The 26,829-nt window shown below is 31.3% G+C and overlaps 4 protein-coding genes across 4 annotated transcripts in view; 1 reads left to right on the forward strand and 3 right to left on the reverse strand.

The window, feature by feature from the left end:
• The window catches only part of LOC115890300 (ADAMTS-like protein 3), a 1,070,176-nt gene that overhangs the window by 747,678 nt on the left and 295,669 nt on the right, over positions 1-26,829 (forward strand). The window lies entirely within an intron of this gene.
• Positions 2,560-6,038, reverse strand: LOC115890311 (cuticle protein LPCP-23-like). The gene is made up of 2 exons (XM_030910488.1): positions 5,955-6,038; positions 2,560-3,192 (listed from the first exon to the last, which is right to left on the reverse strand). The coding sequence occupies exons 1-2, from the start codon at positions 5,964-5,966 to the stop codon at positions 2,686-2,688; spliced, it is 519 nt and encodes a 172-aa protein (XP_030766348.1). The 5' UTR covers positions 5,967-6,038; the 3' UTR covers positions 2,560-2,685.
• On the reverse strand, positions 9,236-13,883 carry LOC115890307 (pupal cuticle protein C1B-like). The gene is made up of 2 exons (XM_030910484.1): positions 13,636-13,883; positions 9,236-9,830 (listed from the first exon to the last, which is right to left on the reverse strand). The coding sequence occupies exons 1-2, from the start codon at positions 13,648-13,650 to the stop codon at positions 9,318-9,320; spliced, it is 528 nt and encodes a 175-aa protein (XP_030766344.1). The 5' UTR covers positions 13,651-13,883; the 3' UTR covers positions 9,236-9,317.
• LOC115890306 (cuticle protein 16.5-like) lies at positions 18,375-20,377 on the reverse strand. The gene is made up of 2 exons (XM_030910483.1): positions 19,571-20,377; positions 18,375-19,079 (listed from the first exon to the last, which is right to left on the reverse strand). Exons 1-2 carry the CDS (start codon positions 19,580-19,582, stop codon positions 18,522-18,524), a joined length of 570 nt encoding a protein of 189 aa, XP_030766343.1. The 5' UTR covers positions 19,583-20,377; the 3' UTR covers positions 18,375-18,521.

A 26,829-nucleotide genomic window follows, 5' to 3' on the forward strand; every position in this document is an offset into this window, starting at 1 on the left:
TTAAATTGTCTTTGTTGTAACAATTAGTTAATAATTAGCTCAGAAATCCTTTTTATTTACCTCATTCGTCTGGTATTAATATTTCTATCGCTAGATAAATAATGATAATATATAAACAACAAAACTAGATTAATAACTAATCTTTATTTTATGTAAACTCCATATAGAGCATCTTTGATTTTTCTGATAACAAACCACTGCTTTCTCTAGCCGCCACCTCTTGAATCTCAAGCAGGGTATACCGGGTGTTTCTCAAAAGTGGCTCACCCCTTTACCTTTTTTACTTTTTCAGTTATAAAAACGATATGGTATGTTACTATATGACATAAAGCAGGATTTATTGACGCATTCAATTTTTTTTACCGGAAATGACTACAACTTTTGATTTTTAAATGACACCCTATACATATTTTTTTTTTAAATTTATTTGATAGAAAATAACACTCTAATTAGAATAACATATCATATGTCAACTTTTGACATTTTTACATAATATGGTTTATTTGAAATAGACAATATTTCCTTTATTTCATAAAGACAATTTGACTGGAAATATCAAGTGAGTGGTACAAAATTATTCGTAAGAAATGCTCTCTTGAAAAAATTGGGATATGATTAAAAATACAATTTGGGCCACTTTTAGACGGCCAGGACAAGATACGAAAAACATTAGACGATCAAATATATTTTTTAAAAGCTCCGTATGCTTAAAGATTAGTGTTTTAACTGTCATTCTATTCAGAGTGTCATTTTTTATCGAATAAATTAGAAAAATAGCGAGGGTGCAATTTATAAATCAAAAGTAGTAATTTCCGGTGAAAGAAGAAGTGATAGAAAACAATTGAATAGGTCAATCAATCCTTATTTATGTCATATACATACCAAATCTCCTTTTTTATGTGAAAAAATAAAAAAATTATAAAGGTGAGCCACTTTTGAGACGCACCCGGTATAGGTAATATTAGGTATTTATTAATTTATTATAGATGGAATAAAATAAAATCCTATATATCCTATAGAAATCAGGGTTCAATATTTATAAATTTTTAGGTATTTTATCCAAATAAATTCGACTAGCTAAGTAATATACCTATACAGGGTGGGCCATGGAAACTTTCCACCCCAATTTTTCTCGTTTAAAATTAAAATTTGGAAAAACGCCTGGGCACGGGTTGAAAAATTTTTAGTATACATAGTTTGCCAAAAAAATACATACAGAGGAAAAAAAAATAAAAACCGATTTTTTCACCACTTAGCTGATAAATTAAAAAATCTACTTTAAATCAATAAATCTCTAAAACTACTGAACGAAAGTACATGATATCTTATATCATTAAACAGGGAATTGAAAGACCTTTCACATGAGGTATCACTCGGCCCCCCTTTCTATTTAAGAATTTAGGGGTGGCACCGCCCCCGCCTTGGAGGTTGTAGGTGTGAAAGTGATTTTATGATATTTTCTTTTCCCCCTCGAAAACTAAATCGACGTGTTCGAGCGTTTTTCCAAATTTTAATTTTAAACGAGAAAAATTGGGGTAGAAAGTTTCCATTGACCCACCCTGTATATATAAGTTGTGTAGGTTTTCTGACAACGCATTGTTTAAATATTAATGTTATAGAGCTCACGTAACATTAATTATTTTTTCTTGATTTAAAGATTATTTTATGTAAAACATTTCGATCTTCTACGTGCCTGAACTTATCCTTAAAATTATCATTATAAAAAATACTACATAATTTTTGTTTTAATAAAAAAGGGGGAATTTGAAAAATTAAGTAACAGATATGATTGTTATCGAGGTGTTCAATGAAAAAAATGCTGTCAATTATGTTAATAGAATTGATGTCAAATGCTGTAGAAAACTATACAGGATGGGTCATGCGTACGGTGCGGTGGTATAAATGCAAATATTTTTAGGGAATAGTATATTTCGATCCCAGGAACGGTCTATGAGTTTTTTTTTGTGAAAAATAAATTATTGTATTATATTCTAATAAAATTGGAGAAATTTCTAGAATTTTTTTTTTCAAAAACAGAAAAAATCCAGTCGTTCTCAAAACCATCTGAACGGGCTCAAAAATCATATAATTTTTAACTTTTCGATGTAAAATAAATCGGCTATTTTGAACCTATTTGAAGAACGAAAAGAATGGGAAATTAAAACAACTTTCGTTGCACGTCATCAATGACACCATGTGTCGTCTTATGGAGTTTTCTGGTGGTTGTATTATGATGTGCAACGAAAGTTATTTTAATTTCCCCATATATATTCTCTTATCGAGATCTACCAGCCCTAAAAATATTTGTACTCATTCTGTATATATGATCATAGAAGAATGTTGATTCTTCTTTTTACATTTTTATTTAAATTTTGTTCGTTTTTTATTTATTATCATAATCCCGAAAAATTCAGTGCAATGTACCTGCCATAAAGGTAGAAACAGTCCTCACATTTAATTTTATTACCAGTTTTGTAATAACAGCTGTCTTAATAGCACTAGAAAATCAAAAAAGAAAAATAGTAATATGGAGATGTATGTAATAAGAACAATTTAATATATATTACAGACTTGTTTATTTTACATCAATGTGTTTGATTCTCTTATTTTATTATGACATGTACACATATAATTTACTACCTATTTACCTATTAAAGCCTATTTTATTTTCTAAAAATATCAAAATTAAAGATATAGTCCTTGATGTCCAGCATATAATCCTTGATGTCCAGCATATAAACCATGATGATGTTGACTACTGTAAAGTCCATGGCTGGCATAAGCGACAGGTTCCACCACAGAGCTGTATACTGCAGGTGCTCCGTGAGTGATGTGAGTTCCGTATTTGGAAATATGAGTTTCATGACCCAAAGCAATGGGAGCTGCGTAGGCCTGTGCTACAACTGGAGCGTGTTGAGCTACCACTGGAGCATGAGCAACATATGCCAGAGGAGCCACTACTGGTGCGTGAGCAGCATAAGCCAGAGGAGCATGGTGGGCAAGAGGAGCTGAGTGAGCGATGTAACCAGGATGTTCTTCGTGGATGATGGAGCCTCCAGGAGCCACAGCGGAGATGGCGCTACCGTCGGGGCCGACGATTGTGGTTTTGGAGCTGGGTCCTTGGAGAATTTTTGCTGATGGGTAGTAGCCAGCGTTGGCGGCAGCAACGAAGGCGAAGAAAGTGATAAAAGCCTAAAATTAGGGAAGTAAAAAAGTTATTAAAATGCTTAAATCTTTATAAACTGTTGTATAATGATATAGTGGCGTTTATTTTTGGTCATAAGACAGAATTATCTTATATAACGGACAAGTCCTTTGGATAACTTACTTAATTTAAATGGCTTTACTGTTGGCAGTTGGATGTGTGTGTAGTTTCATCAATTAATAAAACAATATTTTTGGCATTTTTTAGAAATTCCACTAAAACACTAATGATGTTCCAAAAAATATGAATTTAATATAATATAAATATAAGCACAAAATTCCGCCATCCTAAAATTTTGACTAAGTTTGATGTTTCATAACTTTTGAATTTGTAATCCGGTTTTTATGATTATGTTATATTAGTTCGTAAAAAAAATTGTGAGCTTTATTTTTTATTATTTAATGGCTTATACAGGGTAGTCCGAACTGTATTCCGGAAACTCCGGCAGCATATTCTACAGATCAAAATAAGTAAAAAAGTTCGTATAAATGTATGTCCTAAAATACTTAGTTACAGAAATGCAGGGTGTAGAAGTTTCATTTTTATTTCGAGTTTTTCTAAATAATTTGTTAAGTAACGTCAATATTTGGATGAAAATTGGTATCTGGGAGTTTTGTGACACGAGAAATTTGATTTTGATGTCAAAATTACTACTATTTGTAGGGGGCGCCACCTACATATGTTTTAACCGTTTTGAAGAGTAATAACTTTTCGACCGTACCTGTATAAAACCACTGACTAAAAAAATATACATTTTCATGACTTTTTATGTAAAAAATGTCTCTTGGTAAAAATCGCTACGAGCAACCGTTCTCAATATATTTAGAATGGAAATAGTCAATACATGTCATTATTGACAAAAGATAAGCACACTTTGATATAGTTATTTGACTGAAATAATAAATTCTTATTTTTTTTAAATTAATCATAAGTTTTTCTGTGTAAAATTATGATTAAATAGTTTTTTTTTGAACTTTTGACACAAAAAGATTTCAAATTTATGATTTCAGTCTAATAACTATTTAGTCAACATGTTCAATTTATGTCAATGATGATAGGTATTGATAATTTCGATTCCAAACATCTCGAGAACCATTACTCGTAGCGATTTTTACCAAGAGACCTTTTTTATGTAGAACAAGTCGTAAATGTATATTTTTTAATCAGTAGATTTTTATAGGTACCGACGAAAAGTTATTACAGTTAAAACACATGTAGATGGCGCCATCTACAAATGGGAGTCATATTAACATCAAAATCAAATTTATCATGTCAAAAAACACTTATCCACCAATTTTAATCCAAATATTGATGTTACTTCAGAAATTATTTGGAAAAAATCGAAATAAAAATGAAACTTCTACACCCTGTATCTTAGAAACTAAGCATTTTAGGACATACATTTATACGAACTTTTTTACTTATTTTTATCTACGGAATATGCTGCCGAAGTTTCCGGAATACAGTTTGGACCACCCTGTATATTTCGGTTAGGTAGCTTTATACCGGGGTAAATCAAAACTTCGTTTTTTGCTATAAATTCAAACCACCCTGTGGAGAAAATGGAGCGGACATTTTGGATAAAAAAACAATTTCCTGTAATATTAGATGTATTAACACCTAACATTTCGTTTTTTGAATTATCTTATTATCTCTATTCTTTTATGAGCTACACATTTTTAAATGAAGTACTGATATTTTTACAATCTTGAATTAGTTGAAAATGGAGCTCTCAATGCCCACCGTTATATTGAGGATGTCCTCCAAGAAGTTGTCGTTCCATTTTCTTCTTTCGTTGGAAATCAGTTTATACTCAAGCATGATAATATCAGGCCCCACGTTGCGCAGGGTAACGAGTTAGGAGTACGAGTAGATAACGAGTACCTGAATGAGGTTAGATGAAGATTAGAATGGCCTCCTTGTAGTCCCGACCTCAATCAAATTGAACATCTGTGCGATGAACTTAAAAGGGCTATTCGTCGTCGTCCATTTCCACCACAAACTTTACAAAAACTATGGCTAGCATTAACGGAGGAATCTTACGGAGGAAATTAATGGAGATTCCTCCGTTAATGTTAGCCTTAGCTCTTGTAAAGGGATTTCTTGGGATACTTGATCTATAGCTTAATACTTATCAAGCTATAGATCAAGAAAGAATACTACCCTTATTTATTCGATACGACGAAAACCTGGCGCTGCTATTGCTGCGAGAGGTGGATATGCACGCTATTAAAATTATTGTTTTTGTCAATAAAAGAATCTCTGAATAAAAGTTTTTTGTTTACTTACTCTTTACTTAAACAAAATGTGTGGCTCATAAAAGAATATAGATAATGAGATAATTAAAAAAATGAAATGTTAGGAATTCAAATTCAAATTCAATGCCCGTCTCATTTTTTCCACAGGGTATGCAAAAAACAACGTTTTGATTTACCTTGCTATAAACCCACCTAATAGAAGAATATAAGCCATTAAAATAATAAAAAATAATGCCAATAAATTTGCCTTCACACTGATGCCATAATCATAAAAATCGGTTTACAAAATAAAAAGTTATAAAACATCAAACATAGTAAAATTTTTAGGGTGGCGGAATTTTGTGCCGGGGAGTATATAATTAAATACCAAGTTATTAAAAAAATAATTAGATAACGTAAAGAGGAAATGAAAAAGAAAACTACACAGCTGACTTAGAATGTACGAGGATATTATACTTAAAATCAAAAATTTAGCTAGCTTCAGTACTTACGTAGGTGTTCATGGTTAATAATAACAATCAACTGATAGCAATTCCGAAAAATAACAATATTTATACGCGGTTTCTTCGCGTCCTTGCTCCTGTCCGATTTTTTTGCCATTACAACGAACTGAAGCAAAGTTCCGCGTGTTGCCCGATCCAAAGTAGGTACCTACGCCCTAAACTACCAAGTTGTTTTTTTTTCCTTAAAATATTATTTTCCGCGGTCCGAAAACCGATCGTAATGTACCAAGTGAGCGTACAGAGCTTTTTTGCAACGTTCCTTCACGCTACTCGCCAAATTGTGCTTTATTAGCCATGACTTGAGGATTTTTTTATGATACACATAAACAAAGAATCGTTATATCGTTATGATTCATTTAGTGTCTTAGTATTATAACGACGACGTTTTTTTTTTTTAAACAGGTACATTCTTATTTATTAAGTATCTGTGCAATCTATAAATTAAGTGCTTCTACGTGTTTTCTAGATCATTCAGTAACAGGAATTTGCCGTGAGAAGTAGTATAATAAGTATAATAAAGTTATATAAGTTAAGTATAATAAAAGGATAAATGAAATGTATATTTTGAAAAAATACAGCTTTTACTTGCCATTTCTACCTAACTCTAATTTTGAATGATCTTAATTTTTATGTCTTTACTGTGGACTAATACAGCAAGGAACCATTAACAGTAATCTGCATTTTCTTTAGAGGTGAAGTGCTGATCTGCTAAAAACTGAATACATAGATCTTTTTACTGTATGGTCTGGCCAACGACTTCGATAGACGATATCCAAAAAATGCCAGAAACAAATATTTGGGATCATTCAGTTGGATATATACTATAGACCTGTAATAGTGACATAATAAAAAAAGCATGTCTACACCCAGTACCGAACTAGCAATTGATCCTGGAGTGCCTAGGGTTTAGCCCAGAGGTTTTCCCTTTTCACTATAATCCTTCAAAACACAAAATACACTGAAGAGCCATCTTGACTCTTCACCCGCACGAAGCCAAATGATTACTGAACGAAAAGCAAAAATGTAAAATACAAAATACTATAATATGAATGCCGGAAATTATATTGGTGAAATGTCTACACCTTTAAATGTTCTAGTCTATACTAATATATGCTCAAACCACTCAACGTAAAAAGCTCAATTTTGGCATACAGGTTGATTCTAGGATGTAGAGGTTCGATAAGAAGGGATTTTTCAAAATTCCAGTGTCAAATATTACAATATTTTTTATTTAAAAAACGATCAAGTTTCCGAAAAAACGCTTAAGCACATATATTTTATTTTGTTTTTTTACATATTTTAAGATGTTTTAAAAATATATACAGGGTGTTTCGAAAAATCTGCTTATTGATTAATCACGATCCTGCTTAAGGCGCTTGACGTAAAAAACTGATTTTTGGAAAACAGATTGACTTTAGAGTGTAGAGGTTCGATAAGAAGGGATTTTTCGAAACTCAAATTCTAAGGGGGTGAAACTATCCCTCAAATATTAAAATATTTTTATTTGAGTGAGTTTTTCGGAAAAACTCTTAAACATGTATATTTTATTTTGTTGTTTTACATATTTTAAGATTATTTATAAATTTATACAGGGTGTTTCATAAAATATGACCATTGAGTAATCACGATTCTGCTTAAACTGCTTGACGTTTAAAGCTGATTTTTGGCAAACGGATTGACTGTGGGGTGTAGAGGTTCGATCAGGAGGGGTTTCTCGAATCTCAAATTCCAAGAGGGTGAAAACGCCCCTCAAATATTACAATATTTGTTATCTAAAAAACGGTTAGTCTTTCGGGAAAACGCTTGGACAAGCTTAATTTATTTGGTTTTTTTACATATTTTGAAATTTTTTCAAAAACCATACAGGGTGATCTATAAAGTTGTGTAATTTCTTAACCACGATTCTGCTTAAACTGCTTGACGTAAAAAGCTTATTTTTGGCAAACGGATTTTTCGAAAGTCAAACTCCAACGAGATGAAACTACCCCTCAAATATTACCAAGTTATATAATAATATCGCCATATTGTTTTTTCTCATGCTGATATATATGTGAGAAAATTTTATCCAGTTTGTAGGTTAATGGAAATTCTTGCTTTGCTTTATCATCACCATTACAATTGATTAATTCGACGCGAACGAAGTCGCTGGTACGCGCTAGTGTAAAATATATAATATAAATAATTTATTACTCAGGCATCTCTATACCGGGTGCGTCTCAAAAGTGGCTCACCCCTATAACTACTTTATTTTTTCAGATAAAAAATCGAGATTTGGTATGTTAGTACATTACAGAAATTAGGATTGATTGACGTATTAATTTTTTTTCTACCACTTCCTGTTTCATCGGAGATAACTACAACTTTTGATTTTTAAATAGCACTTTCGGTGTGTTGTTACTTTATTCGATAGAAAATGACACTCTGGTTAGAATGATATATCATATGTCAACTTTTGACATTTTCGCATATGGTTTATTTCAAATTGCAACATGCGATTCATAACGACAATTTGACTCGAAATACCAACTGTGTGGTACAAAATTATTCGTAAAAATTTGCTTTTTCTAAGTGAGCTAATGAGCCTCCCCGTTCCATTTCAAAAAATTGAGATATGATTAAAAATACGATTTGGAAACCTTTTAACCAGCCAGGACAAAACACTAAAAATATTATATGATCAAACCTACTTTACCAAGGCTCCTTGATTAAAAATTAGTGTTTTTAGCACAGCCATGACACTCTAGATTGAAATTTAAAATACAATTTTGCTTTAAGCGAATATGTCAAAAGTTAACATATGATATGTTATTCTATTTAAAGTGTCATTTTCTATCAAATAAAGTTTGGTTTGGTTTGGTTTGGATAAAAATTAGGAAAAAAAATATATATGTATATTGAGAAAAATTGAGATTTTTGGTTTTACCTCATTAGCTGATACTGATCAGGTTGCAATTGTTAATTTGATGTTTTGTATTAACTTCAGGTTTTTACATATTGTGTTCTTAGACATTTAATATTTACATATTTTGTTCTTAAAGAGCAACTGGAATTCAAAATTTATTGTGACATTTTTTTACTGACTGTTACTGGACTCATCACAGTCTGAAATATTTAAGAATTGGAATATAAAATATATAAAATAAGACTAAACATAATAACAGTTTCGTTATTTTGCTTTAATCAAAAACTGTAGGCAATACGAGTATTTGATCCATTTGAGCATTGAGCGAAGAAGTTAATGTGTTTAAAATAAAACGATTATATATTATTATGTTCTGATTCTTTTATTGTAATTTTCCTTTTTTAACCTTACAAACTAACAGAAATAAATTATCGAATCATTCCATTCACTTAAACGTAATAGGCGGCACGGTAGTACTGGGGAGCAGCAGCTACGTATGCGGGAGTATGGACAGTCTTGCTTGTAGAGATCGTACCAGATGGTCCAGACACGACAGTATCCAGCTGCTTCTCAGCTACTACACCAGCAGAGTACGCCAACGGTCCAGCAGAGTAAGCCAAAGGTGCATGGTAACCGAAAGGTGCAGAATAAGATGTCACCACATGAGCACCGTGGGCAGCAGCATAAGCGATAGGTGCAGCGTAAGAAATAGGAGCTGAGTAAGCAAGTGGTGCCGAGTAAGCTAAAGGAGCGGCCGCTACAGCTGGTGCAGTTTCAGCGATGATTCCGGGTGTTTCTTCCTTGATGATTGAGCCTCCTGGAGAAACGGAGGAGATGGAGCTTCCATCAGGCCCGACGACAGTGGTCCTTGTGCTAGGTCCTTGAATGATTTTGGAGGATGAAGGAGCTACTACTACGCCTGCATTGGCCACGGCCAAGACTGCGAAGAGGACTGAGATTGCCTAGAAAATAATGATAGATTTGCAAATAAAATTGTGTTTTAGTCTCTATTTAAAGTATTGCATTTTAAAGCTACTATGTACAGAAAATAGTATGCTAAGGTGTAAGTGGATATTAAGGTATTTAAATCGTGCGATTTTTTGAGCACGATACCAGAGTGCAATTATCAAACTAGAGCAACTGTTGGTTTGGGTTGGGTAACTTTCGTTTAGCTGAAATCAGTTATATAAAAAATATTTATTTATTTATTTAGTATTTGGAAGGGCCTTTTCCCGAGCCTTTGCCAATAATATGTCACAAACATTTTTCTGCGGAAATGCAGCCTTTTTGAGTTTTTCAACTTTATAATAACTGAAACCAGGGCTACTGTAGTTTAGCTGAAATCAGTTATGTAAGAAATATTTGTTTATTTAATATTTTCCAAATGAAAATCACCAAAAAAATTTCTTAATGCAAATGGCTTATGCCCAAATGCATCATTTTCAGTTTTTCAACTTTAGAATAGCCAGGTACATGAAAGCACGTTTCTGATTTTCATTCTAGGAATTTTTCTAAACATAACAGAGACACGCAAAAAACTTCTTGCGGAAGAGTGTACCATTTTCATTTATTCATAAAATATTGTAAAATGCTTATAGCAAGATTTCAAAAGCACTCGGCAATTGGCATTCGCAAACAGGAGCGTTTTAGCTTAAGCGTGTTTCAATTGCTTTGGTTTGGTTTGTTGGTTCGTTTTTGTTTATTTCCTTTTTTTTCTCGGTACGGTATTGATAGCTAAATTACAGTTCTACTAGGTCAAGTTCATATCTAGACAAGAAAAGTGCTTAGAATGTAAAGCAGAAACATGCTTTCATGTTACGGATTTCAATTATTCTAAAGTAGGAAAAAAGAGAAGATGCATTTTCGTAGAATTTTTTTTACGATTTTGTGTTTGGGGAGTCTGTTTTTGGAGGTTGTTTTTTTTATAAGTGACTTCAGGTAAAAAAAATCACACCAAGTGTATTAAAGACCAATTATTCACAAATACTGTACGCTACTTTTATTGGTATAGTTTAAAATCATAAATAAGTACTGATATATTAAATGTGACACCAATATGCCTTTTCTTGAAAAAAAAATATAATATTATGATGTTAAATCAATAATTAAACTGTTTACATTTAGACTTTATGTTTATTAGATTCTTGATGTTGTCACTTTTAAAAGTTGAATTTAGACACACTAAGGCGTACTTTAAATAATCAAAAAGGGTACCATTAGAAAAATAACGACTGTTGAAATTGAGGACGTCAAGAGTTTATAATAGACGTATATACTAAAAAAATTAAAGTGTTCTTGATTAGTTGCATTTAGATACTTTAAGTAGTTTTTTCTTTGATTTTTGTGTTTTGTTTGCTGGTGACCAGGAGGAGATATACCTTCTGAAACGTTATTCACTTTTTGTCTGGTTACTACACTGGTTAAGCAAATTTGTTTTACTATTAAAATGCCACTGACAAATTTCTCCGTTGGATCAACGCAGTGATGTTTACAAAAAAAAATACTTTTTTATTAAAAACAAAATTCCTTTCAAGAAATGAACCCGTCACAAAAGTGTAGACATTATTTAAAAGAATAATATTTAAAGCTTGACAATTAATTAAACATTATTTATATTTAATTATTACCAAACATTAACAATATATAGTTTATACTTTTTTTATTGCTTTAAACTACTTTTAAAAAAATAATTTCAGTAACTTGTTTCTTGTAAACACCATTTGAAGTTATTCTTTTGAAGCAAATGATTTATTTAAAATTAAATATGAAATATAAATGTAAAATTCATCCTAAAAAATTGTAAAAATCTTATGGTTTCAAGTTGCTCAAAGATAGTTGTATTTAGAAAAAAAAATCTCTTTCTCATGCAACGCCGTTTCGACATCTTGTTTTTTTTGCTATCTTCATGTGCTATTTAGATAAAAATATACATTCTATTGTGTAGCGAACTGAGAGCTTTTGGCAAGGAACTTAGATATGCAAAATATTTTAAACTATCTGGATTAAATTATTTTTCAAAGACAATATTCTCGTATTTAATAAAATTAATTATTTATATTTAATCAAATTATGAGTATGATGAAATACTTGTGAGATAAAATTATAGTTGTTCTTAAAAATTTAGGACCGCCTATTTAAAATGGCTTATGCAGAAGCAAGTCATTTTTGAATCCACTATAACAAAGTATCAAATTCAATTTCTATATACCGAGTGCGTCTCAAAAATGGTTCACTCCTATAACTTTTTTATTTTTTCAGATAAAAAAACGAGATTTGATATGTTAGTATATGATTAGGACTGATTGACGTATTTAGTGGTTTTTGATCACTTCCTGTTTCACCGCAAATGACTACAACTTTTGATTTTTAAATGGTATCCTCTGTATTTTTTGGCTTAAAACAAAATTGTATTTTAAATTTCAATCTAGAGTGCCATGGCTGTGTTAAAAACGCTAATTTTTAATCAAGGAGCCTTGAAAAAATAGATTTGATAGTCTAATGTTTTTAGTGTCTTGTCCTGGGCGGCTCATTAGCATGTTTAGAAAAAGCACTTTTTACCAATAATTTGGTACCTCACACTTGGTATTTCTAGACAAATTGTCGCTATGCATGTTGCAGTTTCACATAAACCATATTCGAAAATGTCAAAAGTTGACATATGATGTCATTTTATTCAGAGTGTCATTTTCTATCAATTAAAGCAAAAAAATTCCGATGGTGCCATTTAAAAATCCAAAGTTGTAGTCATTATTCCGGTGAAACAGGAAGTGACCGAAACAATTGAATACGTCAATCAATCCTAATTTATTTCATATACTAACATACCAAATCTCGTTTTATTATCTGACAAAATAAAAAAGTTATACTTAGGGGTGAGCCACTTTTGAGACGCACTCGGTATATTTTTAATTTTCAATTTAAACTTCAATTCAACTTAGTTATAATAATTTTTTATTTATTTATACAATTATAATATTTTCTAAATTTAGATCTTTATAATTAGTATAGGGTTAGAAAGCAAGAGATTTTACACCCTATGAATTATGTGAATATCTGCAAATACGTAGATGTAGAGAAAAAATTTACATATAGCCCGGAATATTTCGTCCAAAGACCTCAAAAATTGCCTGCAGTGAAACTGCAGTAACTATTCTAAGGAAAAAGAATACCGTATGATGAAAACGGATGAAAAAACGCGTTGTCATTCCCCGTATAATTTTACATATAAAATGACAGCGATCTTCATTTTCAAGCCAACTATGACGCTATTTTTTTGCTCGTATGTTAACATGCAAATTTGCAGTAATTTAAATCCAAAATTAGAATGATTTTGATCATAAAAAATTGAACTTAATGTAACTCTTGAAAATAGAACATGAGTACTTAATTATTTTTACATTTTTTAATAATATACCTACTGTTTTAAAATTATTATTTAAATTCTATAACATTGCTAATAAAACAGAGATGAATTTAAAAATATTTCTATGTATATAATCTATATCTACATAATCAGAAATAAGAATAAAATTAGTTAGATAAAAATAATATATTAATATAGAACAATAGGAAACCTAAAGAAAAAAAAATGTTAAGATTAAATTCACAAATAAATTTTCAAAAGAGAATTAATTTAGACAAAATATCATAATTAAAAATCATAACTATTGCAAAGCAGAATCAGTGACAAATAGATATATATATATACTAATAGATATATCACTCTAAGAAGATATATACAGTGACAATAAATAAAACAGTACTTACGGGTACGGAATTCATGGCTGTACTTGCGGACTGAGCAGGACTCGGTTGACTGTGTCCAGACCATCTGCAAGGAAGCCTATTTATAAGGCCCCCGTGGTCGTCCTTCGGTACGGCCCCCGGATCCCGGACTTTGGCTAATTTTAGGAGGCGTAGGACAGTTGTCGTCGTTTTGCTCTTGTTTTTGCGATGGTACCGCGATGGTAGTACTACCTAGTACGTAGGGCGATGAGACTTGTGCGGTGCCGGTGTCACTGTCCGCTCACCCGTTGTCGGATTATCGAACTCATAAATTTTAATCCAGTTTCACTTTAGTACTTGCAGCGGTAGTACCTTGATATATATGCACGTATTGATCACCCCAGTGGCGGCGGTTATTCAAATACGATCGGATCTTCTTCAGCTGAAAACAATTCTTCAATTTCTGCAGATACTAGTAATGTATGGCTATCGCTTCTTTGATTTTTCAAACACCACATAACAATAATCTTAACATTTATTTCATATACCAAAAGAAAATTATAATAATTCGAGGAAATATGAAGATTTTAACCCCCTGTGTATAGCTACGACACTGTAGTTAAAGAAAAAAATCATCAACGACTTTGAGCGAAGAACTAGATCCAAAAAAATTCTCAAAAAAATTGACGTATAGAAAGGACACTAAAAAATACACTGTGTAAATTGCAAACCTATCTTTACATTTTTATCTTTACAGGGTCTGGCAATAGTGCTTCGGGCATCTGTAGCTCTTAGAATAAAAAACTTGGGAACCAAATCAAACCAAAATATGTACGAGGATATATTTCAGGAACATATTTTAACTTCTATAGGTTATAGGTTGCCTCAAAAAAGTGAAGTGGATCAGAATAATTTTTTTATATAGAACATCCTGTATATTATTGCATTTTTGGCTTCCTTCAGATGACTTTACATAATCCTTAAATATGAGTAAATATATTTCAATAGTTTTAGAGATATTAATAAATCAATAAAAATATATATTTTTCAGCAGCCTTTCTTAAAAAAAATAATAATAAAAACTGTCTGTACTTAACTCTGCTATAAATATGATAATCGTAAATCATACAGGGTGTTCAAAATTCTAAGCCAAACTTTCTAAAATATAAAATACTTTTGCTTCGTTTTTTTATGGGGCACCCTGTATATTATTTTTCAATAGATGGAGAATTAAAAAATGAATATTTTTTGTATTTAGAGTATTTCAAAATTTTTAATGGTGTCATATTCCTGGTGTTATATTTCATATGACATTTTCTACAGTAAATTTTTATTAAAGCCACCCAATGATTTTGCTCTTGTATTTTACCGTTGAAAGAGCCATATGAAATAATACTACGTGTATCTGCAAAACCATTAAAAATTTTGAAATACTTTAAATACAAAAAATGTTCATTTTCTAACTCTCTAACGTCTAATAAAATAATAATATACAGGGTGTTCCTTGTAAAACAACAAAAAAAAAATTATATTTTAGAAAGTTTGGCGTAGAATTTTGAACACCCTGTATGATTATGATTACGATCTTCGCAGCAAAGTAAGTATAGACTATCTATATTTTTGACTTCGGGACAGTTCTTGTATTGTAACGATTTTTTTAAAGGTTGAAAAAAATATATTGTTATTTTTTAATTAATATCTCTGAAATTATCGAAATACATTTACTCACATCTTAGGATTATATAAAGTGATATGAAAGGAAGCCAAAAATGCAATAATATACAGCGTATTCCATTTAAAAAAAATAATCCCGATCCACTCACACTTTTTGAGCCACCCTGTAGAAGTTAAAATATTTTCCTGAAATACATCCTAGTACCTACATTCTTTACGTTTGCACCTAAACAAAATTCCCCCCTTTTTTCTAGGAGCTACAGATGCCCGACGCACTATTGCCGGACCCTGTATATTTCTCATTAATACCTTACCTAATTAGGTAACTCTTCTTTTTTTCATTTCTAATGTCAATATCAGAACGTCAACAATTATATTATGTCTGGCATCAACAATTATATTAAGGCATATCTCTATCGTCTGTGCCATAGGTCTGTGCTAAAAAAAATGTTGGCGAAGGAGTTAGATATTTTAAATTGTTTTGTTTTTTGCTTCTGACGATAGGAGGATAAAGCCTCCGAAAATAGGGTTTCCAATTTTCGTGATCGGGATCCCATTTTGAAATCCCGGGATAAGGACCTATAATCCCGAGATTGACTATCACAATGAGAAATATAATCTAAGGAAATGCTTAACATTTAAAATTGCAGCTACATATAAAAAAATGAAAAAAGAGCTTTATTAAAATATTAAAAACAAAGTAACATTCATATTTAGTAATAAAAAAGTGCAATTCTTGTTGAAAAAAAAATTAAATATAGCAAACATGAAAATATAAGTTTTCGTTCTGCTATAAAGTATAGTATAGATAAAATATGATATTTGAAAGACTAAAGTGTAATAATGCAGAATCCTTTTAGATTGGGCATTTATATTTTTTGAGATTTTTGTGATCCCGGGATTTAATATCGGGGTTTCGGGGATATACCTGGATTTCGGGATTCCGGGATCCCGGTTTGGAAACCCTACCCGAAACGTTATATTTTGTTGTTTACACAAATTTGTTTGAGTAAAAAACCACTGATAAGCTAGTCTCCGTTGTTATTTACGAAAAAAATTATTCTCTTTTTTGAGATTTCGGCTTCTGAGAAGAAATATTCAGATTTTTCAAAAATCTGATTTCTCAGATCAAATCTACGTGCACATTATATTAAAAATAGGGGTCCAGCACCAATGAATACTGAATAACTAACAAAGTTCCGCCACTGGTACAAGACCAGTTTGTTGTTGTTTTCGATCTACATAGAGTCAGAGTAAAAGAGCAAAAACCAGATAGGAGTTGAAGTATTAAACGAATAATAAAAAAATTATAGCCGCGCTGATTTGCTTTTAGACTACCAAGGAATGTTATTAAAGAAAAAAATGAAAAAAAAAATGTTTTCTCATTATTTAATTAATGTTAACTAAAGCATATATATTTTATTATTCTGTTGTTATATATTTTATTTTTGTTTGTGTTTCTGTTGGCCTTTCCTTATTTTATTTCATCTGAGAATTATATTGTATAACATGTGTATGTAATTAATGGATTCGATTTATGTTGTGAATAATTTCTAGTTTAAAATTGAATCTAAATACAATCGTTTACTATTCATTCGTGCCGATGTTTTTGGTTTAGTATGACTTAGTGTGACAATAAGGGCCTTATTGTGTGTACTAATAATTTCCAACTGTACCTGGGCGAATATCTTCAACAACAAGCAAACTAGTGAACAGTCAAAACCAAAGAATGGTATAACTCGTCGTCTAAAGATATTGGCCAAACATATCAACTCTAGCTGCCGAATCTATGAACCTCAGTACCTGCAGCAAAAACTTCTTCAGTTATGAATGTTTTAAGTGTGATAAACTTCAGACCTTGGTAGGAAGGCAGTATTTGTGTTATTATTATTTTTCTCTTATTAAAGTTCAGAACAGCATAATAGGATTCTTTGGTATAGTGATCAAGATTTTCTCTGCCGTGCTCTTTTACTTGTGAATTCCAGGCAGAGTACGGCACTCCTTTCATTCCTTCCAGTACAGATTCCTTCATTTCATTTAAAATGAGTAGCGTTTGATTAATTAATAATCTCAAATTTACCTAATATTGCTTCTGTCGAGCGAGTCAAAACTCTTCTGATTGCAAGTCAACCAACCTATACAAGGTAGACCAAAAAGCGTATGTAAGTTTGGCGGGTTTCCAGGTAAAAACGAATGAACTGCAAGTTTTGTATAATTATTTTTCACATATTGAGCTTGAATTAGTAAAAAGTATCTGAAAAAACTTCTATAGATTTTAAGGCTTAGCTCAGTCAATGGGAAAATAAACAACACTTGTCTAATTTTAGTTAATTTCAATACCAGTATACAAGGAACATCAGAAATATGCCTATATAAGAGGACGCTTTAAAATTTTCTGATAAATTTTCATTTTCCGTATAAGACGCTGCGACTTTGTATTTAGGCTTATCTTTCAATTTCAAACAACTTTTGCTAATGCCATTTTTCAATATTCTTACAAGTAAACGTACTTTCCTCTTAAAAGATTTTCGTATTTTTGTGCCTACCCTGTAGGTTGTTTGACTTGCACTCATTCTGAATACCACTGATATGGTTATATGCACTAACTTTTCAAAGTAGTGCCATTTGGATAGGGCTTCTAATATAAAAATCCCATATGCTGCATACTTAGTCGACCACACTGTATATCTTTTCAAATTCTCTCTATATTCTTTTATACTGGATTTAAAAATCTAGAAAGATGAAAGTTATATTTTAAGCATTTTTTGAAAAACATCATATTATATACTGAATAGCTATCTTACTTATTACTTTTATTGTCACTTTTTTCTATCGCTCCTTTTATGAATATCATGTCTTTAATATTATCCAGATTCTTAGGGAACAGGTTTTATATTGCGTATAAAACGTTTTAAAGAATCTTTTTAGATATATTTTTATTATTTTTTGACTCTTAATTCGATAAAAAATTTAGTATATAAAATTCAGAAGAATATTTTTGTCATTCCCATTAATTGATATTTCGTAAAGTTATGAGTTATTGATAGGATGTAAGTATTGTGCGCGTTGAGTAATGAAACTGCAATAGTTAATAATGTATGGTTTATTTTTCATTTCATCAACAAAATAATACATATTTACAGAATCGATTATTAAAACCCATTCCTTTTGTAAAACATAACGTATTTCCATCTCCTTTACCCAAAATTCACACTAGACACTAATAACCTCACTTATAACACACGCATAGGCCCCTAATGATGATAATGATGAGGTTTGTAAGATCCATCGTCATACAAAGTTTCGCTGTGGTCATGTACGTATTGACCTTCGTAACCGTTGTTGTCAGCATCGTAATGGGCAACAACTGGAGCAGAGTAAGCTACAACTGGAGCAGCGTGAGCTACAACTGGAGCAGCGTAAGCTACAGCGGGAGCGGCATGAGCTACAACGGGAGCGGCATGGGCTCCGTGTCCAGTTGAGATAGTTCCAGAAGGTCCAGCTACGACAACACTGTCGTGTTCATAGGCTGAAGAGTGAGCTACGACGGTAGAGTGAGCTGGGGCGGCGTGGACTACAGGGGCGGCGTGAGCTACAACTGGAGCAGCGTGTGCGAAAACTGGTGCGGCGTGAGCTACGAATCCTGGGTGCTCTTCGTGTACGATTTGACCTCCTGGGGCATGAGCGGAGATTACACTGCCTTCAGGCCCTACGAGGGTGGTTTTGCTGCTGGGTCCTTGCAGGATGTGGGCGGATGGACCTACCAAACCGGCACTGCAGGCAGCCACGCAGGCAAAGAAAGCAACGACAGCCTATAAATAAAAATGAAATAAAATTAATGAAATAGTATTACTATTTTAATTATGTATCATTTTGTTCTCCATATTTATTCTTCAATATTATAGTCTAATTCCTAGAATACAGAAAAATCATATTTCTAGAACATCATTTTGGAGATAAAATAGTATTTTGATTTTAAATTTGTCCCACTTTGGTTCTAATCGTTTAATGAATAAATAAATGTTATAATATGTATTAAAATATTGTTTAAATAAAAACAATTATTTTAATAATTAAATGTAAAATCTACAAACTTAAATGTTTTAGTAAGTTGTATAAATAAGTATCTATATAAACTTTAATAATCATTAACAATTGTCAGATGTCACTAGTACGCAGAATTTCATAAAATATCTATTCACAAATAAAATAAAAAAAAAAGTGAAAATTAAAATAGAATTTACTCTTATCCAATAGTATTTTTTAATAGTAATTATACTGTATTAATATAAAATATACTTACGAAGGAGTTCATGGTTCTTTATTTGATTTCGTGTACTGATCAAATGATGCTGATACTCGACAATCAAAATCTTTTTATACATAAATCAATAGCCTTGCCCCCTAAATCTCCGGGAATTATTTCCTTGACTAAGAGTAACAGAAAGGGAGAACTATTTGAACTTGAAGCTGTGAAAATATTAAGTCATTTTTAGGGCGTGTTTCTATAAATGGTGCATTTGCGAAAAGTACACAATAATCAAGGATGGGTTAATGATATCTTAATATTAAGTATCTATTTCTGGCTTTGCCACATTCACTTTTGCATATATTGTACCCATAGTAAATTAATATATTATACTAAAGTATTCAAACAATTTTAATTTCTAGTATTTTAAACTGTCAAAGAGTGATTGCATTTGTATTTTGTTATATTATATTTCATTACTTTTTTGTATATTACGTGATATGTATGTTTTAGTGCTTATTAGTAAATTGTTTTTTTGTGGCAATATAACTAATTCAAACTTTTTAACTTATTCTTAGTGTATATAATAATTAAACTTTTTTTTAATATATCAATTTAAAATTTAATTCTAACGTATACACTTTTGTCCCCGAATTTTATCATATTTTGAATCGGTATTTTTATGACTCGTGTGCCATGTACCTCGAGGTTAATGGTACAATAATTAGAAAGCCATATTAAAAGTATATAAAGACTGTTCAGCCATCGTTCACTGTTACGTCACCATTATTTGTCATATGAGTTTTAGGGTGTGTCTGAGATCAGTTCATATTATTTATAATAATAATAGCTCCCGTATATAGCGTTTAACGCCTTGGGAGTAGCAAGGTACAGCTTGCCATACTAGAGCCGTTCGGTAACAAGGAAGGTAATGTGGCTAGCACTACGCTTCAACCGCCTATTATTACCTCAGGATTGTGAATCCCAAGTACTCATTTGAGTCGACCTAGGTACCCAAACTATTTTTATAACTGATGAAATGACGGGTGTGGGAATCGAACCCACTACCTTCAGATTGGTAGACGAGAGCCTGTACCTCTACGCCACCGAGCACCATTCATATCATATTATTTAAAACATTTAAATACGTTCCTATACTCGTTCCTATATTATTGATTGAGTGAGTTCCGTTTTTTTCGGCATTTATTCATTTTTTCTTGAACTCTTCATCAGTTACAGTCCTTTTAATTCCAATCCTTAGGACTGTTGAAATTCCTATTTCTAAAACCATCAGCAACTCGCTATATTATTTACAAACGCTATCAATTTGTATTTTACATAGGAATATTATGCCTTTGCATTGTACTTAGTTCATATACGATGTCCACGGGCAAGAGTGTTCTACCAGAGAAAAATAGTTTATAAGCTTAGCAATTGGTAAAAATGGTAATTTTGGTAAAATCTCTGAGGCATTTTTGTGATAAAAAAAAATGTTGTTTTACAACCATAATCAAATTTTAATTTTGACATTAATCGATGTCCGTCAATAAACTTATAACCCCAAATCAAATGACAATGACAATTACTAAATGGAATATGTAGTAATTTACGGAATGCCGTAATGACGTCACCAATCTATTTCATCTGGTTAGCAATTCGAGAGAGTTCGACAATATATGACGTAACATTGAACGATAACTGAACATTCTATACATCAATGTTTGGAAACCTCACGCAGTTGAAAAAGCGCAAAAAGTCTGTGTTATTCTATTACTTATATTTACATTATTCAGCTGTATTTTATATTATTAATTTACTACGAATCCAACCCTGATTGTAATTAATAAAGATGACGGGTAATTCAAGATAGGAAGTGAAATGTGTCTGTCAAATAGGCGTGGCGTGGCACACATTATTATTATTAATATTCGTATTACTTCATCGTTGTGAACCGTATAGGAATTCAGAAGGTTTTTGTTTGTTTTTCTAAAAAGAATTTGACAGCCAAAAAAACGTCAGAACGAATATTTTGATTCTTGTTTTGTCGATTCCGGCAAAGTATTTTTATAGAAAATTTCCTTGAAAGAATTTTTTTTAATACGATAAAATTATATGGTAATAAAAACTGACTGAATATAATTAAAATTTTAGTTATTGAAAATTAAATTTTGGTGTTATTATAATTTTGTGTTTATTAATTATTATAAATTTTATTTATATTTTTGATTTTAATTTTATAATCCGAGATATACCTAATATTAAATTTTCTAGACTTTTGTAGTTAACCTAAGAATTTTTTATATAATGCCACTTTGTTTTGGTCCAGGAGTATTTTTTGCACTTATTTTCCCAGGCGGTGAATATGTTTATTCTGGATGGTGATATAAAATAACAATTTGGAAGTGTGGCTAAAATTTTCGGATGGGTTTGCCAGATAAAATATAGACATTACTATTCTACTAGTCCACTTATAACTCCCACTCATAAGTATTTAATATTTAGTGTCAATCATTTTATTAATGGAAATAATAGACAGGTACATCCCAAGTGGAGGAAATTCAGTCTGGCTGAAAATTTGCGGAGTCAAAAATTTGACACATTTTTTGAAATCAGTAACCCTTATTTTATCATGCTTGATATTTAACGTATCATTTGAGCAAGTCTGGCTGATTTACGGAATTGGTAAATGAATCTGGCGGCATCTTGAAAATTGCAAAAATTACAACATTTTTGCTCTTATTTTCCAGGATTTGAAATGATAGTCACATGATAAATAATACTATAAGTTCATAGAAAATACATGTCTAACTGTCATTGACAATCACGAAAGCCCCGTCAGACTTATATAGGGTTGCCAACAACCGTCCTCTATTCCAGAGGACAGTCCTCTTTTTGATCTCACTGTCCTCTTTTCTCTTATATATTGAAAAAGTCCTCTTTTTACATACCAAACTCAAAATCTAAAAAATGTTTGTGTATCGCCACAATGCTTTAAAAAATTGTTAATCTGTGTTTTTCACTACTCCCTCTCGTTAGTAAAGAAAAGAAGTCGAAGAAATATTTATGTAAAAGAAATATTTGTGAAAGCGATAAACATGTTTAACTATTTAATGTTTACTTATTGTTGGCTCATGTTTTAAAAAAAAGTTCTATTGAAAATGGCTTGTTTTATTTTTAACAAGTTTTGAGTATAAATATTGTTAATAACGTAAGAAAGACTAGTAATCGCATAGCATTGACATAACTGTTTGGTAAATTGTAGACATTAGGGCGAGGTTTCATAAATGTTTCATCTGTGCTTCACCTAGGTAAACGGAGTAGAGGAAGTTCGCGAGTTTGTGCAATATTTCCGCTAGAAAAAAGTGCCATATTTCCGCCTCAACCCATGGGGACCCATCCCCTTACATTTTTATACTTATTATGTTTATGACTACCATCGGTATAAATGAATAAAATTAGAGAGGCCATTTACAACCATTCTTCTTTTTTGTTCTTAAAATACCTATCGATTCAGACAAAAAGGTACAGGTTTCTAACGGCTATACTTTTAAAAATGCCCGTTTTAAAAAAAAATCGAATATTATTCAAACGGAAATTTTTAGGATAAGGTTAACCAACACCTATGGAACATGGGACGCAAAATAGCAATGTCATAAATCTAGCATGCCATGAAAAGACAAATATATGTTTAATTTAGAATAAAAAAATACTGTTGTTTTTCATTGAAGATATTGTTTAAGAATGGTCAAAATTCCACTGTTACAAATACTATCGCCCACACTTTATGTAAATTACTAATGAAATAGATAAGATATATCAAGTATAATTTATCTACACCCGTAATAGACAGAATGCGGAGGAAAAAAACAATGAAAAATGGATTAATTAAATTATTAATATAATGATTAATTATAAAAAATGTGTTCATAGAAATATATAATATAGAGTGATAAATCCTTAGAGATAAATCAAACGACTTCATACATTCCAAACAAAAAGAGATACTGAATCTGTAGTAGCTTAGAACATATAAAAACCGATTCTTTTTAAACATTATGGAAAAAAACTAAGAGTATGTGAATAATACCGTATGACCGAAGAAAAGCGGCGTCAAATGACAATCGATATGGGAAATGACAATCAATATATAAAAAGATTAAAAAATGATGACCAGACACACAAATCTATTTCCAGTTTCTTTTTCTCCAATTTTAAACGACACCATTTAAAAATAATTTTACTCAATGTAAAAATAAATTACAATCTTATAAGGCAACTGGCAATAAGCGTCATTAAAAAATAAAAAAGAGTACGGGCCAAGAAAATATCGTCTAGAGCTTGACCTCTCCAAAATCATCATCGATTGTCATTCCCCAGCTGTTTTTTTTTCTTTTTCCATCGAATTGTACTTTTTGAAATAAGGTATTTTAGGATATTTTATTTATTTATTTATAAAGTTATATTAAATTAAAATACAAATTATTCCAACGTTTTATTCTTTACACACTATATTTTTCAATTAATTTATTTTTGTTTCCTAGAATATTTTGATTAAAAGAAAGTATGTAAAAGTGAGCAACGCTGCGCTGTGCCGGTCAAGATTAATCACGTGACTAAAATTTTATTTGACATGAATAGACTATATTACCTTGACATTATACCGAGCATTATACCGGGTGCGTCTCAAAAGTGGCCCCCCTATAACTTTTTTATTTTTTTAGATAAAAAACGAGATTTGGTATGTTAGTATATGACATAAATTAAGATTGATTGACGTATTCAATTGTTTTTGGTCAGTTCCTGTTTCACCGGAAATAATTATAACTTTTGATTTTTAAATGGCACCCTCGGTATTTTTTTACTTTATTCAATACAAAATTACATTCTAAATAGAATGACATATCATATGTCAACTTTTGACATTCTCGCTTAATATAAAATTGTATTTTAAATTTCAATCTGGAGTGCTATTGCTATGTTAAAAACACTAATTCTTAATCATTAAAATAGCATATTTGCAAAAAGCATTTTTTTACGAACAATTTGATACCACACACTTGGTATTTCGAGTCAAAAAAAAAAATTTTCGTTACGAACCTCAAGTTATAATTTCAAATAAACAATATGCGAAAATGTCAAAAGTTGACATATGATATGTCATTCTATTCAGAGTGCTATTTTCTATGGAATAAAGTAAAAAAATACCGAGGGTGCCATTTAAAAATCAAAAGTTGTAGTCATTTCCGGTAAAACAGGAAGTGACCGAAAACAATTGAATACGTCAATCAATCCTAATTTATGTCATATTAGGATACAATTACAAATTAGGAACATACCAACAAATTAGGAACATACCAACTGCCTGTGGCCTGAACTGCCTGTTCACCGCAAATTTTCCCACGGTATAATTTCTTATTCTCTGATATTACCATAGTTACGGCTTTACTCCATGGTTACGGCACTAAAAGGGATGCAAATACAGAAAAAATCCGGTGACTCAAATTTTTTTCAAAAAAAATCATTTTTTTAATTTTCAAACTTAAATAACTCGGTTATTTTGGACTTATCTGAAAAATGGTAAAGAGAAAATATGTTTCTTTTATCGAGATCTACCAGCCCTGAAAATATTTGCACTTATTTAAGACTCACCCTGTATAATTGAATGCATGACTTAAAATACATATGTCAAAAATTAATATTTAGATGAAATTTGTAATTCACACAGAAATGCATTCACTAAAAATTATTATTTTAAAGTATATAATTGAATGCATGATGATTTTTTACGTTACGCTTTATACTATGAAATAGTAATAACGTCATTACTACCATATAAACGAGAAAAATAGTATATCATTTTTTTCTTGTAGATGCTATACCCAGTCTCCGTCTGAACTCACCAGTCGCCACTGTGGAAATTCTTCATATAAATTATTCATATTAATAAAATCAAACTAAGAAAGTGTCATTATTTTCTATATTATCACAATGTAGTTTTACAGTACTTAAAAATAACATCTAAAAACAATCTTATTATCTCTAGGACTACGTAACTTAATGATGGTAAGCGTGAGGTTTGTAGGATCCATCATCATACAATGATTCACTGTAGTCATGTACATATTGGCCTTCATGCCCATTGTTATCTATATTAACGTGAGCAACAAGTGGAGCAGTGTAGGATACAAGTGGCACAGCATGAGCTACAATTGGAGCTGCTGGAACAACGGAGGCGTGAGCTACAACTGGAGCGGCATAAGCATTTTTTCCTGTAGCAATGGTTCCGGAGGGTCCAGCTACCACAACACTGTCATGCTCATAAGCAGAAGAATGGGCTACAACAGTAGATGCAGCAGAGTGAGCAACAACTAGTGCAGCTTTAGCTACAATTGGAGCAGCATGAGCTACAACTGGAACAGCATGAGCTACGATGGGTGAGGCAGCAGCCACGAATCCTGGTCGCTCTTCGTGCACAATTTGACCTCCTGGGGCATAAGTAGAAATTGCACTACCTTCGGGGCCTACTAGGGTGGTTTTGCTGTTAGGTCCTTGCAAAATATGGGCTGAGGGACCAACAAGTACGCCTGCATTGCAAGCAACTACGCAAGCAAAGACTGCAACGACAACCTAAACAATAATTTTAAAAAAATAATAATTTAATCATTCATATAAAACACCCATCTATTTACTATATCAATATATACTTACAAAGGAGTTCATGGTTGTGTATTTGATTTTAGATATTGATCAAATGATACTGTTGCTTATCGAGTCAAATATTTTATACAAGAATCAATAACCTTGTTAGACTGCCAATTATTTCCTTAGTCTAACAAATAGGGAAATAATTTTGTACTTGAATCTATCGAAAGATTTAAATCATGTTTTGGGAGTGTAATTTTATTATTTGGAATTAACAAAATTATATACATACAACTAAAAAAAATATAAATTTGAAATGAGGAAGAAATAAGAACATAATTTTATCTAATTAAATAATTGAATCAATATAATTTGTAGCTTTTATATATTTACGTCGCATAAAAAATATAAATTGTTTAATAATTCGGACATTTTATATACAAAGTTATCAAAAAGTTTTACGACGAAGTATTATGAAAGGATAACAATACTTTTAGGTGTCCCAACTGTTGGGTGTCCCAACCGTTGGGTGTCCCAACCATGAAAGTTGGTGATCATAAGCTACTTTGCGATGATCCTATAAGTTCTATATTTTTATTTATATTTAGTGAGCAAGTGGATCTCAAAATTTAACTAATGAACACATTATTTCTAAAATACAATATTTTGTA

Source organism: Sitophilus oryzae, unplaced genomic scaffold, assembly GCF_002938485.1.
Source record: "Sitophilus oryzae breed Bouriz unplaced genomic scaffold, Soryzae_2.0 scaffold_860_pilon_pilon, whole genome shotgun sequence".
Taxonomy (NCBI): Eukaryota; Metazoa; Arthropoda; class Insecta; order Coleoptera; family Curculionidae; genus Sitophilus; species Sitophilus oryzae.